At 34.8% G+C, this 16488-nt stretch overlaps 1 protein-coding gene across 1 annotated transcript in view; it reads right to left on the bottom strand.

Annotated features, from left to right (window-relative positions):
- Window positions 1-7635: 7635 nt before the first annotated feature.
- The window catches only part of TBC1D12 (TBC1 domain family member 12), a 94088-nt gene continuing 85235 nt past the window's right edge, over window positions 7636-16488 (bottom strand). The window contains exons 9-13 of the mRNA XM_065894192.1: window positions 15994-16065; window positions 13050-13178; window positions 12681-12790; window positions 10288-10546; window positions 7636-9523 (exon numbers count right to left, since the gene is read on the bottom strand). Coding sequence (XP_065750264.1) covers window positions 9455-9523; window positions 10288-10546; window positions 12681-12790; window positions 13050-13178; window positions 15994-16065 — 639 coding nt within the window. The 3' untranslated portion in view covers window positions 7636-9454. The remainder of the gene's footprint in view (window positions 9524-10287; window positions 10547-12680; window positions 12791-13049; window positions 13179-15993; window positions 16066-16488) is intronic.

A 16488-nucleotide genomic window follows, 5' to 3' on the forward strand; every position in this document is an offset into this window, starting at 1 on the left:
AATATTAGAACAGAGTGGTGTGAGAGTAACTGGGTAGTTAGTTTAGACTGGGTAATCAGGTATCTGAGGAAGTGACAGACTTTTAAGCTGAGAACCAAATGTCAAGCAGCCAGCTAGTCCAGGGGAAGAATGGGCCAAGCAGAAGCTACAGCTAGGGCAAAGAGAATAAGGCAGGAATAAGCTTGGGTATGTTTTGAGTATCAGAAAAAGACCAGTATGATTGAAGCAGAGTTGACAAGAGGGTGTGGCACAAAAAATCAGAGGTAGACTGTCCAGATGAGCCACAAAATGCCGTCTTCTAGATTTCTTAATGGCTTCACCATCCACCCAATCAAAGAAGTGAAACAAAACAGTCAAAAAACAAAACCACTGCTCCCTCTTGCTTATATGGCCCCACTTCCTGCCTACCTCACAAAGTAAACAATGGCTACGAGACAGAACTCCCCTTCCAGACTCCCAACACCAAACTTACAAACCTACCTGCATCTGACACCTTTTCCACTTTCTCTCATGATATGCTCTGGATCCATCTCCCTGCAGCCTATTCAGGAACCTTAGATTATACATTACCCCATTTACTCTTTATTTCTTAAACCTCTACTGAATATTTTTCATTAGTACTTAAATACTTGAACACACACCAAAGTAACAAAGGAAATCAATGATTATGCATGGTCAAATTTAATGGACATCTCTCAGTCATCTCAACCTCATTGACACCTGACACTATTGATCACTTCTTTATGGAAACACATTTGGCCCTTGTTTTTTCTGACCCCCACACTCTCCTGATATTCCTATTTCTGACGTCTACTAGTTCATTCTCCTCTAGCCAATCTCTAAGTGTTGAACTTCTGAGTGAACCAGAAATGATCTGAGTTTCTAATTGTATAAGCTAATAAAAATATTTTAAATGAAAGGTAAGTTCACTAGGAATGGTCCAAAATAAAAACAATCTGATCATCCATATCTATCATGTGTAGTGCCAAGCGCTATTTTGGGCACTAGCAATTTGGAGGTAATAAAAGACAAGACAATCTTTCTGAACTCAGAGTTTACATTGTAGTGGAAACAATAGACAACTACATAAAATAATGTTAGCTAGTGGTAAGTAATAGATAACTGTAAAGAAATATGAAGTACGGTAAGGTCATGATACTGACAGAGGATGGGTAGAGAACAGTCTGACTCTGAGTAAACAGACATTAAGTAGAGACCTAAATGAGAAGATAATATAAACCATATGAAGACTTAGGCAAAGAATATTTCCAAAGGAAAAGTAAGAGTAAAAGCCCTTAGGTAGATAGGAAATTGGGAGATTGAGAAATTAGATCCACAGTGAAGTTAATAAGGTTGAGTGGCAGTTGAAATTGTAGAGATAGAGACTAGAATAAATAGGAACTTGTAATAAAAATTTGGATTTTTATTATGAGGAATGTCACTAGAGGGTCCTGACTAAGGAATAATAGGATTTGATTCACATGTTTAGAAGATCATAAAACATGCAGTCTAATTAAAAGTGTGATGAGAATTGTTTACTTTTTCAACGGCTCACGTAAGTGGCTTTAAAAATCAAATCAGAACTATTACCACTAAGTTATGACAAATTTACTGCATACACAATTTATTTAAAATCACTTGGTATAAATTAAGAATAAAACAAACCCTATCATTCAAACACTTTCCAATTTATTTTCACACTTTAAAGCCCAAACACAGGCATTCAAAGCATTTTACAATCTACAAAAGTTTTAATCAAGTTAATACTTCCCTTTCAAAGTTTTTTAAGAATATAGAAGCTAAAATTAAAAGCCTTGGGATTTATTTGATAATCAGAATACATCATGTACTTACAATATTGATTATCAATACTGCTTAGACCAAAAACATTTGAGGCTTCACTTTCTGCTTTTATACCATTTTGTATAGTGTTGTACATGAAGATGAAAAATGAGAACAAACGTATATACCCCATTGTTATCAATTTTATATACTCCTTCATGTCTATATTAATCATTTACACTTTTATTACAAAAATGATTTTTTCAAATATATTGCAATAGTACATGTCATTTTTACCTTAAATAAAATAATGGAAGTACTGTTTACTTAAACGTTCAAAAAATGAAGCACTTTAAAAATTTATTAATTTTGGCTGCGTTGGGTCTTCGTTGAGGACGTGGGCTTTCTCTAGTTGCGGCGAGCGGGGGCTACTCTTCGTTGTGGTGCGCGGGCTTCTCATTGCGGTGGCTTCTCTTGTTGCGGAGCACGGGCTCTAGGCGTGCGGGCTTCGGTAGTTGTGGCACATGGGCTCAGTAGTTGTGGCTCGCAGGCTCTAGAGCACAGGCTCAGTAGTTGTGGCACACGGGCTTAGTTGCTCCGTGGCATGTGGGATCTTCCCAGACCAGGGCTCGAACCCGTGTCCCCTGCATTGGCAGGCGGATTCCTAACCACTGTGCCACCAGGGAAGCCCGCAATGCAATTTTCGTAAAGTCAAATTTCCTTCTTGGAGTATTTTAGAAAATAAACCCAACTCACATAATAAAATGTACAAAATAAAACCTCAATTGGAACCAAGAGATCAATATGAATGGTAGAATGTTTATAAAGAAATGCAGTTTTGCTAACTTCCCAAGCCTTGTAACTTTATGTAGCCTATCAAAATATTGAGGCAGTGCTTGGCACATAATCAGGGCTTACCGAGTGTTCCTGCATTCATTCAAAGTACGAAGTAGCTCACTTCTGCAATTACACTCTTAGTAAATAAGCAATGTTTTTTATTGAAGCATAGTTGATGTACAGTCTTGTGTTAGTTTCAGATGTACAACAAAATGATTCAGTTATATATATATATATGTATATATATATTCTTTTTCAGATTCTTTTCCATTATAGATTATTAAAAGATATTCACTATAGTTCCCCATGCTATACAGTAGGTCCTTGTTGTTTATCCATTTTACGTATAGTAGTATATATCTGTTAATCCCAAACTCCTAATTTATCCTCCTCCCTTCCCCCTTTGGTAACCATAAGTCTGTTTTCTATGTCTGTGAGTCTATTTCTGTTTTATAAATAAGTTAATTTGTATCACTTTTTTTAGATTCCACATATAAGTGATATTATATGTATTTGTCTTTCTCCTTCTGATTTATTTCACTTAGTATGATAATCTCTAGGTCCATCCATGTTGCTACAAATGGCATTATTTCATTCTTTTTTATGGCTAATATTCCATTGTATACATATTCCACATCTTCTTTATCCATTCATCTGTCGATGGACATTTAGGTTGCTTCCATGTCTTGGCCATTGTAAATAGTGCTGCTATGAACATTGGAGTGCATGTATCTTTTCAAATTGAAGTTTTCATCTTTTCTGAATATATGCCCAGGAGTGGGATTGCTGGATCACATGGTAATTCTATTTTTAGTTTTTTAAGGAACCTCCATATTGTTCTCCATAGCAGTTATATCAATTTACATTCCCATCAACAGTGTAGGAGGGTTCCCTCTTCTCCACACCTTCTCCAGTATTTAATATTTGTAGACTTTTTGATGATGGCCATTCACACCTCATTGTAGTTTTGATTTGCATTTCTAGCAAACAATATTTTTAAAGGGCAAGGCTATCTTCTCTCTCTGAAGTGGCTAATTTCCCCGAAATAAAAAAAAAATTATTTTTAAATCTTTTAAAAAATTATTTTTCATTTTTACATGTTGTAAAACAGTGAAGTCCAAATTAATGGTCTTACCACTGTAGGGAAGCAAAATTTGTCACCCCAAAATGTGTCTCTTTGGCATGAGGATTAATTTAGCCTGATTATTTTTAAGAAACAGAAGACTCAGGAAGCTTTTCTTGTTACTGACCCCTTTACTGCCAAAAAGAATTTTGACAGAGGGCCTGTTCTGGAATAGAGCTAAGAATATGGACTAGGTGAGGTGGGGAACACTCGGCAGGGCCTAGAGATCAGAGTCCACTCAGTGTACTGCAAGGCCCAGCAAACATCTGTGTACCAAACATTTGCTTTTCATCTCCACATGCATTGCCTCCCCCTTTGGAGTCTCAAATCACTACCCCCCACATCCCCTTTTGTTTTCAGCTGAAGACAGTATTTAAGGTGAGGGTTTCAGTCATTTTGGTGAGTTACTCAGTTTTCCTGGTTCTCTCCCACAATACATGTTATTAAACTCTTGTCTTCTCCTGTTAATCTGTTAATGTGTCTCACGTCAATTTTTTTTTTTTTCTCTCATGTCAATTTAATTCTTAAACCTGCCAGAAAAACTTAGAAGGGTAGAGGAAAATTTCTTCCTCCCTGACACTACATTTGGAAATTCATATTTTGGACACGCTTCGACAAAATCAAAATAATATGAATTCAATACAAAAATCACTTTCCCCCCCAGAGGTAAGACCTTGTTTTCTCACACTATATATGTCAGATAAACTATAAAACAATCATGGCAAATTAAAATCTGATTTTCCATTGCTACCTCACATGATTTTTGCCTTTTATACCAATCTCTGCTGTCTGAATATGCTCATGAAATACAAAATAATTTTACCTTATCCAAACAAAAATAGGAAATGAAAAATCATAGTAAACCATATGGCATTTTAAGACAAATTATTCCATGATTATATGCTTTAGTATTATACCCTCCAACAATGTATACTCTAAAAAGCTGACTGTTCTAGATAAAAATAGCCTTAGTTCCTAAGCTACAATGAAAGCTGTTATCCTAAAGTCAGAGGCTTTGAAAATCTCAATGCCCTTTTGCCAATGCTACCTAACTTTTGTAGAGTCAAAAAATATACTCAAAAAATATATATATACTCAAACCAAATCTGTTGCCTTTCTTTACAATAACAATGAAATATCAGAAAGGGAAAAGTAAACAAAAAAATCCCTTTTAAAATCTCATTAAATAAATAAAATAAAATACTTAGGAATAAACCTGACCAAGGAGGTAAAAGACATATGCTGAGAACTATAAAACATTGATAAAGGAAACTGAAGATGATCAAAGAAATGGAAAGATATCCCATGCTCTTGGATTGGAAGAATTCATATGGTTAAAATCGCCATACTACCCAAAGCAATCTACAGTTTTAATGAGATCCCTATCAAATTACCCATGACATTTTTCACAGACTGAGAACAAATAATCCTAAAATTTATATGGAACCATAAAAGACACAGAATTGCCAAAGCAATCCTGAGGAAAAAGAGCAAAGCTGCAGGCAAAGTCCCAGACTTCAGACAATACTACTAAGCTACAGTAATCAAAACAGCATGGTATTGGCACAAAAACATACACATGGATCAATGGAACAGAATAGAGAGCCCAGAAATAAACCCATACAACTATGGTCAATTAATCTTTGACAAAGGAAGCAAGAATATACGATGGAGAAAAGACAGCCTCTTCTTCAACAAGTGGCATTGGGAAAATTGGACAGCTGTATGCAAATCAATGAAGTTAGAACACACCCTCACACCATACACAAAAATAAACTCAAAATAGCTTGAATACTTAAATATAAGACATGATACCATAAAACTCCTAGAAAAGAACATAGGCAAAACATTCTCTGACATAAATGGTACCAATGTTTTCTTAGGTCTCCCAAGGCACTAGAAATAAAAGCAAAAATAAACAAATGGGACCTAATCAAAACTTATAAGCTTTAGCACAGCAAAGGAAACCATTACCAAAAGAAAAAGACAACCTACAGACCGGGAGAAGATATTTGCAAATGATTCGACCTACAAGGGCTTAATTTCCAAAATATACAAACATCTCATACAACTCAATAACAAAAAAACAAGCAACCAAACCAAAAAATGGGCAGAAGATCTAAAGAGACATTTCTCCAAAGAAGACATACAGATGGCCAAAAGGCACATGAAAAGATGCTCAACATCACTAATGATCAGAGAAATGCAAATCAAAACTACAATGAGGTATCACGTCACACCAGTCAGAATGGCCATCATCATCAAAAAGTCTACAAATAGGGGACTTCCCTGGCAGTCCCGTGGTTAAGAATCTGCACTTCCACTGCAGGGGAAACGGGTTCGATCCCTGGTTGGGGAACTAAGATCCCACATGCCACACGGTGTGGCCAAAAAAAAAAAAAAAGTCTACAAATTATAAAGGCTGGAGAGGGTGTGGAGAAAAGGGAACCCTCCTACACTGCTGGTGGGAATGTAAATTGGTACAGCCACTATGGAGAACAGTATGGAGGTTCCTTAAAAAACTAAAAAGAGTTACCACATGATCCAGCAATCCCACTCCTGGACACAGATCTGGAGAAAACTCTAATTTGAAAAGATACATGCACCTCAATGTTCATAGCAGCACTGTTCACAATAGCCAAGACATGGAAGCAACCTAAATGTCCATCAACATGTGAGTGGATAAAGACGTGGTATATATACACAGTGGCATACTACTCAGACATAAAAAAGAATGAAATAATGCCATTTGCAGCAACATGGATGGACCTAGAAATTATACTAAGTGAAGTAAGTCAGAAGGAGAAAGACAAATACTATATGATACCACTTATATGTGGAATCTAAAATATGACACAAATGAACTTATTTACAAAACAGAAACAGACTCACAGACATAGAGAACAGACTTGTGGTTACCAAAGAGGAAAAGCCAGGGGGTGGTGGGTGGGAATAAATTAGGAGTTTGGGATTAGCAGATATAAACTATATATAAAACAGATAAACAACAAGGACCTGCTGTATAGCACAGGGAACTATATTCAGTATCTTGTAACAAGCCATAATGGAAAAGAATATGAAAAATATATATATATGTATGTATAGCTGAATTGAATCACCTTGCTGTACACCAGAAACTAACAAACATTGTAAATCAACTATACTTCAATTAAAAAAAAATATATGGAGCTTCCCTGGTGGCACAGTGGTTGAGATCTGCCTGCCAATGCAGGGGACGTGGGTGCGTGCCCCAGTCTGGGAAGATCCCACATGCCGCGGAGCGACTGGGCCTGTGAGCCATGGCCGCTGAGCCTGCGCGTCCGGAGCCTGTGCTCCGCAACAGGAGAGGCCACAACAGTGAGAGGCCCGCGTACCGCAAAAAAAAAAAAATATATATGTATTTACTCAAACCAACAACATTATATGAAGGTCATCACTGCAAAAGAAATCAACAAAAACTATGACTATGTTCTCTGACTTTAGAAAACTATGCTAGTTGCTGGAGTCTTCCAGTAGCATTTAAATAATACAATGTAGACCTGTGCTAAAAGGACAATGAAGTGAGAAATACTGATTAAATAGACAAACAAATACAACACCATATTAAATTTCACATTATCTTGAGGCTTTTAGGAAAGTTATTTTTTAATTGAAGATATACTTTAACCAAAAAAACTGTCATACAACTGACCATGTGAATAATGAGTAACTCCATACTGCATGTATAAGAGGTTCAAGGGAAAAGACAGTAAAAATATTTTAGCTGCCAGTACTGTCAGTCTCAAGAGGCTAAAGGCCCAGTGCAACCCAGGAAGAGAAATTTGGCAAAAAAGTTTATCCCCTTTTTATCTCCACATATAGTTAAATATCCCCAAAATAATGAAGACTCATTTCAAGTAATTACTCTGCTTACGAGTTTTATTTACACAGTAACTGTTAATAGTGGTTTTTAATAAATTCCTTGTATTTACATTTTATATACACATTTATATTTGAAAGGTAAAGAAACTGTACAATAATAAAAATGAGAAAAAGAAATACAGTAACTTAGGTCCAACTCTGGAAACAAATACACAAAAGTAAGATTAAGTTTAGGCAGGGAGTATAACCTCAATGAGATTACTGCCAGGGGTTACATTCCCTCTATCAGGGCCACCAATACCAAGGAAGTAGTTACCAGAGTTAAAATGTCATTCTAAAACCTATTAAGACCCTGGGTACTCCCTCAATATTTTACTACACTACTAGTTTCCACTAAGCAAGCTCCTAGGAGAGGAGTTAACTTCTGAGGGTTCCATTAGTGGTCCCTAGGCTAGAATGACCCATGGGGTAAAAATACATAGGTACCGTCTGGTCCCATACTCCTAAAGAGGCAGGTGCTACACTAACAAGGTTCTCAGGCTCGTTAGTTTGAAGACTATATACCATTAACAGAAATAGTGTGCTTAAGTGTTGTTTCAAACAAAATTGCAACATAAAAGCACACTATAAATCTAATTATTAACCAAATACCATTTTATATAGATATCACTCATGATAGTCAAGTGATTTATTTTAGGTTTAAGAATTAAACATATTATAATAAATTTAATGTCAATTTACTGATAATTAATCATTCCTTTATCCTAATATCATCAAAGTTACTCATTAGAAAAAAATTAATTTTACCTTTTACTGTTATTTCCTTTGATTAGAAAATTATACACAGTGTTTTACAAGTCATGGACTTGGCTACATATTAAGATTTCCAATTTCAAACTGGAATTAACAGATTTTGTTCCTACAGTGAAAGAATTTTAACTAACAAATTTAAAGTCTTGCCAAGTAGCATTCTAATTAAGAACTCTCAAAATTCATGACTTTTTACTCTTAACCAGTGAAAAACCTCATTTATATTTATGGACTTACTCCCCCCAAAAAGCCTTCAGTCCATTAAAGTGCAAAGAAATTTCTTCTACCAGTCAGCTTTCTTAAATTACTAGATGAACAATTTCTTAGACTAGAAACAGAGAGGCGAAAATGCTCTGAGTGATAGGAATTCCTTGAGGAAATGAAACAATTTCCTTTCAAAAACAAATAGACATGGTACTGTGGAAAAACACCTACACAAATGCTAAACAATCTCCTACCAATATTTCTAGTTCCCAGATAACCTCAATTTGCCCCAACCTGTGAGTGAAGATAAACAACTTCAGTGACGTAAATAATTTACAATCAACGTTGCTTATTCTTGGTCTATAATATCTTCAAATGTGTGGAACTGGAGATAATATCTGTACTAAGGTGTTTATTTCAAATAGTATTTTGGAAGTTAAAGTAGTATTTAACAATCCTGTTCTGACCTCCAAAGTGCTAATTGTTATGCTCCTCCTTTATGCTAATTGTTAAAAAAGAAAAGATGTAAAAATTTGAACTGTCTCCAAAGGTGTTAAAAAAATTTATTGCATTAAACTGTTCACTCCAAATTACGGAGCATGAACTAGCCATTTAAACTTTTTTCTTTGTAAAATGGCTCTCCCTATAAAATACATTTTTATTAATACTGTCAATAGGTACTCATTTACTTCAGCCATGGAATTCAAAATCATCGGTTTTCCAAGTCTTGATTCTTAGCTTTCTTCAACATTTTCTTCCATGCTGTTTACATAGGAAACAAAATACTTTTATCAAAACATTTTTTTAATATTGCAATTAGTCTGTTAATTTTGAAGATTAGCTTTTCAGAGCTGGACTATTATTCTTGTCTCCTTCTTTAATATCCTTCATCACAGATGCAAAGACCTGGAAATTATATAAAGTAAACATTAATCCTCAAAATAACTACCACGCAGATTAAAGAGATTTTAAAAACTATAGTTTATTAACATGAAACAGCTTTAGTATACATAACTCTGTCCCCTGAAAGACTGCCATTCTCAAATCCTCGTTTGTTTCAACCCAATTTTATGATATATAGTTAGATTCCAGTTTTCATCACTTGCCAAATATTATAAAATTACTGTTAAGTAACAAAACATCCTCTGGACCAATATTCTTATATTTTCATTTTCATAAGCAATAAAACTTGAGAGCTTATAATGCCTACTGGCTATCATTCATGGAGCAAGTGTTAACACTATTTTTTATGTCATTTAACTTTCGACTGCCAATATATTTGCTTCCCTAACAAGATTAAGCATCTAAAAAGTCAGGATCATACATTACATTCTTTCTATTGCAAACCCTTAGTACACATCAGGTGTTTAAAACAACTGTTGTCTATCTGAAATACCAAGGTAATTATACAATTGCCCTGGCAAATACATGACTATTGTAGGCTGTACTTCACTAAACTCATAAAATATTACTGGACTTACATAAAAATAAAGCCATAGTCTGGAGAGGTGAAAGCAGAGCAATTCGTTTTTTTTTTCAAAATCAAAAATTATTTTTGTAAGTTTTAAAAAAATTTAAGCACTAATATTTGAGAAATACATGACTTTTTGTTTTTACAAGAAATAAACTGCTTTTATACATCTATTACAAGTAGGAAAATGTCACTCTACCTGAGTCCATTTTTTGGTACTATTCTGCATCTGGATGGCTGCAATACAGGTGAACAGCTTTTCTGATGTGATATCTTCTGGCAATTTAGTTAGAAACTGTGCTATATGAATAAAGTCCATCTGTAGGAGAATATCTTCATATAGTCGGAGGATTCCTAATCCAGTCCTAAATAAAAATTCCTCCCCATCTCTGCAAAATACATCCCAGACTCGACAGGCCAGATCAAGTGGTAGTGATTTGCTATATAGTGTGAAGATCCTAAAATTAGGGGAAAAAAGTCATTGGAATTTTTCATTCATTTATTCATTCACTCATTAAGTATCTCTATATAAAAAGAACAGTGCTTAATTAGGGTGAAAAAGGCAAATAAGATATGGCTCCTTCGCTCAAAGAACGTGAGTAGTTGGAAATGAAGTAATAAATAACAAAAGTATGTGAATTTACAACCTTACGTCGAGATATGGCCTAATACAAACTAGAGTGGCAGAATAACCTCATGGTTAAGGTTATGGGCTCTAAAATCAGAATACCTGAGTTTGAATCTTAGATTTGCAACTTATTGGTTGTGTTACCTTGAGTAAGATACTCATCCTTGCTGTGCCTCAGTTTCCTCATTAGTAAACAAAATAAAATTACCTAACTCTCAGAATTGTTTTGAAAATTAAAGGAGTTAATAAATGTAAAGTATTTAGAATAGTGCCAGGCACATAAGAAATGCTCAATACAAGTTACTTCATACTACTGTATGAGGATACCAAGTACCATCTTTTAGTAACCTAAATACAAAACCATAAAGTCTGACTTTCCTCTTTTCTCTTTCCACAAACATCCACTGTTTTGTTTTCCCTTCACCGAACTTTACTTACTACTTCTTTTGGAGCATGTATACCCTCCAATAGAATCACCAAAATGGTTTTTCACATCCTTTCTGATAATGTTTGATCATGTAAGTCTTTATCCAGTGGTACTCTGGGGTAGCACTCTGGTTGAGGAAGTAGGGAGAGTAGGTGCTAGAGAACTTCTCTTGATGTTGCCTTGGCAAAGAAGGTACACATTTTTACAGACTGTGTTTATCTGAGGTACTGCTGATGAAACGTGCGTGAACAAGGAAACTAAAGGCTCTCCCACTAAAAAATGAAAAAAATTCCTTTTAGCACTGCCACTCATTTATTCCTCTTTTTTCTTGCACCACTGATCCTGGGATTCATATGTTATAAGCTCAACAGAGGCAGTGAAACAAAAATCCGTGTCTACTTCTTAAGTTATAAACACATTTAATTGCATAACAAAAAACATACTCTTGGTATTACAGAGAATACTAATTCACTGTTCAAAATGAGAAAGGGTACCAGTACTGCCTAGGGAGTTTCTAGTATACAGTACTCAATCAGTATTAATTCCATCCTGCTCCCTTTATCAATTGTGATTCTGCTTTGCCTCATGTTCACAGTCCTTAAGAGGGACAGTTGAGGAGTTTTTACCCCCCTTCTTTTACAGATTTACATATTTGATCTTGGTCCCTTGGGTCTCATATTATAAAACCCTCTCCCCATGATCTTGGGTCCTACTCAACAGAATTCTAATGTTCCTAATGGGAATGGAAGAGAATATACTGAAAAATAACTTAGGTTTTTTTTAAAGCCTAAATAAAAGAAACCTCAAACAACTGGAAAGATACTTGATCAATGCCATTATTAATTTATTTTTCCATACTAAAACAATATCATTTATGTGAAACCCACTGATGTTTCATGATTAGGATTTAAGGTTTAAATATTTCACATGTACTCCTAACAGTCTATCTTACGATCAACTGCTCCATCTCTTGGGCAAAGTTCACCCGCCCTCTCTATAATCGATTTTACTGCTCACCAGAGTCCTAGGCAAAATTTCCAAGTTAAAACAGAAGAGCTAGAATTGTAAAGTTGAAAAAAGACATTAGCACCTAAATAAGGCATCATTACTCGGTCAGAAAGCTGGATACGGCCTTGGAAAAAAACAAAGCCCTCGATAAAGAAACACTATCATAACTATCATAAGCCCTTGGTGTTAAGAATATAAAAGGAACAGCAAGTAACTCTTTCTGAGAGCTTACTATGTACCAGGCATTGAATGAGATAATCCATGCAAAACACTCTCACTACAACTCAAGATATAGATATTATTATTCCCATTTTATAGTTAGGAAACTGAAACACAAACTGAGGGATTCTGATTTCAACCCAGAGTCCATGCTCTTAATCACATGCCCCTCCACAAAAATATGTGAGTTTCTCTACATGTAAGCGAAGAGCTTTTTACATGTATGGTACTGTGCATGAAATTTACTCTAGGCAAAAAGTTACACTTTGTTTCCTTTTAATAGTTATATTTTACATATGTTATGACTTACCAGTCTATCAAGTATATGTCTGGTGTAAGACTGTAAGATTTGAAATGAAGAAACAGTTTGGAGAGATTTTCTTCAAAAAATACTTCAAACGTTGCAAAATATCTCAACATCTAAAGACAGAAATTTCAACAAAATTATTTAAGAGTACACTCTAGAAATAGAGAAAATAAATCCTTAATAGTAATAGAAAATCTGGCTTAACATCTCTGAGTCTTTTCATCAAGCATTCATAAAACTATAATAATTCAATGAAAAGCTTATTTTAGATCAGATTATCTTAGTCTTCTAATTACTGTTTTTCACTCCAAAAGGGCATTCAGACTATAGAAACTGTCAAAGAAAAACACAATTCATTCCAAATGTCCATACCATGCTGTGATCCACACGAAAAAACGCTAACTGGCATGGCTTATTCAGGAGATTTGCAAATGCAATGAAGGCATCTGCCTCTTCCAAGTTGAGAATGAGAACTGCTGCTATGAAGGACATCCCTTGGACCTTCAAAGGGAAAAGAAATTAATCAAAATGTGCTTACAATAATAATTCTATACAGTTTATTTTATTGTATTCCTGAAAAATTACAAAGTGACATTACAAAGTAGAATTAACCAAGTTTTTAAATTTCTTTTTATTTTCCAACAAAGGTAAATATAGAGAACCATTAAAAATTATGAAATCTCCCTGAATTTTACTTTTCTTTCTTGCTCATGTGGTTTAAAAAGTATTAGGGAAAATTTTGGAAAAAAGAAAAAAGTATCAGCTTTTACTTGCTACAAAAGTCTATCTCAGTATTCTACCTAGTTTTCATTTTCTCTCAGTTTGAAGTATTTCAGAGTATAAAACTCACAAAATTTAATGAAAATTAGGTGACTGTCTCCATTGTTATAACACATCTGTCTGCGGTAGAAAGTGAAGAACTAGAAGTAAAGAGATCTATGAGAAGTGCCGCTGAAATTCCAAGAAAGAAGAGGCTGTGGGGGTTAGGATAGTGAGGCTGGATTCCCGGAAGAGCAGCTGGAAAAATGAGGAAAAACCATTCTAAGATGGAAAAGACACGTCAGCAGAGACAAAGAGGGCCAGCACAGTTGGAACAAACGATTTACAATGGGATTAATGGGAAAAATTAGAAAAAGTAGGATGCATTTACAAATTATGAAAGGTCTTCAGTAAAAGGCTAAGCTATACAGATGTTTGCTTGTGAGTTACGAGCAGCTATTGCACATTTTTTAGCAGATAAGTAATTGGGAACTGCTGTTGTAAAAATATTCATTCTTTCATTAAAAAAACAGTTTACAGAGCACTTCTGGTAGAGATTTGTATAACAGACTTACACAGAGAGACCAGGAGAATAAAAGAGCAATACAGATTGGTGTCCTTGGTTATTTTAAATATAACTGGAATGTGAACCATTACCAAATTTTTACAATATATACTGAAGAAATTCCACAGATAAAACTTCTGTGTGATTTATTTATAGATTATGTATTATCCATTAATGCAGTTAAAAACCTATTTTATCAAACCACATCATGAAATATGTATTCCAATATAGTTTATACTACTCTTATCACATATTATAAAACAAGTCTGATTTGACTGACTGGCTTGCCAGTGAGGCTTGCCATCACCAATTAGGTTCTAAGGTGGTCATTTTACATAAATCCAATGAGCCAATAAATCTGTGTATTCTGTAGAGTATTAACGAAGAACTCGTTCATATATTTTTCTTTAAATGGATGATGACATATATAAACTCATTATGGTGTTAAAATTCTACTGGCTACACTTTTTAAAAGAAGTATGAGTTTTATTTTAAAATATCCATATTTAACAAGTGCTAAAAATTAAATCCTTTACAATTAAACTTATAATGAAAAAATTTAAATGAATGTCAACTTTAAAATGTGAAGGGGTTACATAATGTCTTTACAGTTCTATTACAGAACACATGAGCAAGAGGGATTCTTTGTTCAAATTTTACTTCCTTCATAAGGACATATCCTTTAATACTACAAGCTATTCCATACCCAAACCTTCACTTCCCCTCAACCCCTGCCATACTTTTTCCATAGCACTTATCACCTTTTAATATAACATATGATTTACTTATTTGTTGTTATTTATTGTCTGTCTCCTCCTTCTAAATTATAAGCATCAAAAAGGGGGCTTCCCTGGTGGCATGGTGGTTGAGAGTCCGCCTGCCGATGCAGGGGACACAGGTATGTGCCCTGGTCCGGGAAGATTCCACATGCCGCGGAACGGCTGGGCCCGTGAGCCATGGCCTCTGAGCCTGCACATCCAGAGCCTGTGCTCCGCAACGGGAGAGGCCACAACACTGAGAGGCCCGCGTACCGCAAAAAAAAAAAAAAGGGGGAAGGATCTTTCTTTTGTTCACTAAGGTGAACAAAATGCCTAGAACAAAGCCTGGCATATAGCAATAAGCACACAATAAATATTTGTTAAGTGGATCAATAAACAAATATACAAATGAACATGCAACAAAATAGGATAAATTGTACCACACAGCCACCCTATTGTGAGATCTCTAAAATTCTTCTATTTTAAGACAAAGGCAAGAAGATGAAGGTTTAATGATTTCTAGTTAAACATGACAAATTGAACATACAGTTTTCTTTGTTCCCTCCCAAATCCAACTAAAATAACAGTAAATAAAAAGATAAGTATTAACTTAGGAGGATGAAAAGAATGGAAAATAATATAAACAGTAGATAAAAGATGTCAACAGCATTTTAGAAATTTTAATTTAACTAAATGGAGAATGTTGAAACTAAAATATGTGCAGAGGAGGAAGCCAATAAGCAGCAAGCCAATTCAGCCAACAAAATCTGGAAAGCTCAGGAAGTGAAGTTATCAGGTTCCTCTAAAATTGAAAGGTAGGGCTAAAACTAGGATTGGTTGAAAATCTGTGAAAGGAGCAAATCCCCTCCTCTATCCTGTATGGACAGGTATCCATCTACCTTTCCCTCAACCTTGCAGAACATAGGAGGTTTATCTCTGAAGGGACAGTCAGGAAAAGGAGAGTTAGGGAGAAGGGGAGAAGGCACCACAGCAGGAACAATAAATAAAAGTTTACAAATTGAATGGTAAAATCCCCAGCTGCTCTCCGAGAAAGCTGGCTATCAGTCTCATAAGCCTCTGGTAGGAGATGGGACGATTCCTCTCCGGGTAAGTTAATATGACCAAGAAAAAAAAACATAAAGATACAGACATTTGGGAGCTAATACAACATAAGATATGAGATAAGAGAGATAAAATGTTTATATTCAAAAAGCAGACTGAAACAAATACTTACATAACCAACATCAGGTCTGTAACATGTATATGCCCCTAATATACTATGTAAGACATCATGATATGGGCCACCCTTAGAGGAGAGAAAAATGAAATGTCAAGCTATACAAATAACTGTATCTAAGTTAATTCTCAAAAAACATGTTAATAAACTTTACATTTCCTAAATGACTAGTTTTAGTCAGTATACTTTATCACTCCGCAAAGATGTTTTCTAAAGTATGAATAAAAAATATTTAATTATGGAAAACCAAAAAAGCCACATAAACTCACTTGATGGATGGATACAAGCTATGCAGTTTGTGTGCAATTTTAAAGATGTCTAAATTTGGTACAATAAAATTATAATGAAAATAGATTCTTTCATTTGCTATAATACAGTTTCAGCAAGAGAAAACCATCAAGCTACACGAAATTAAGTTTATTAATAATTTTAATCTTAATGGTAAAATTTTTAATCTCATTTTATCAATATAAAGATAGAAGAATTCCATGA

Source organism: Phocoena phocoena, chromosome 16, assembly GCF_963924675.1.
Source record: "Phocoena phocoena chromosome 16, mPhoPho1.1, whole genome shotgun sequence".
Taxonomy (NCBI): domain Eukaryota; kingdom Metazoa; phylum Chordata; class Mammalia; order Artiodactyla; family Phocoenidae; genus Phocoena; species Phocoena phocoena.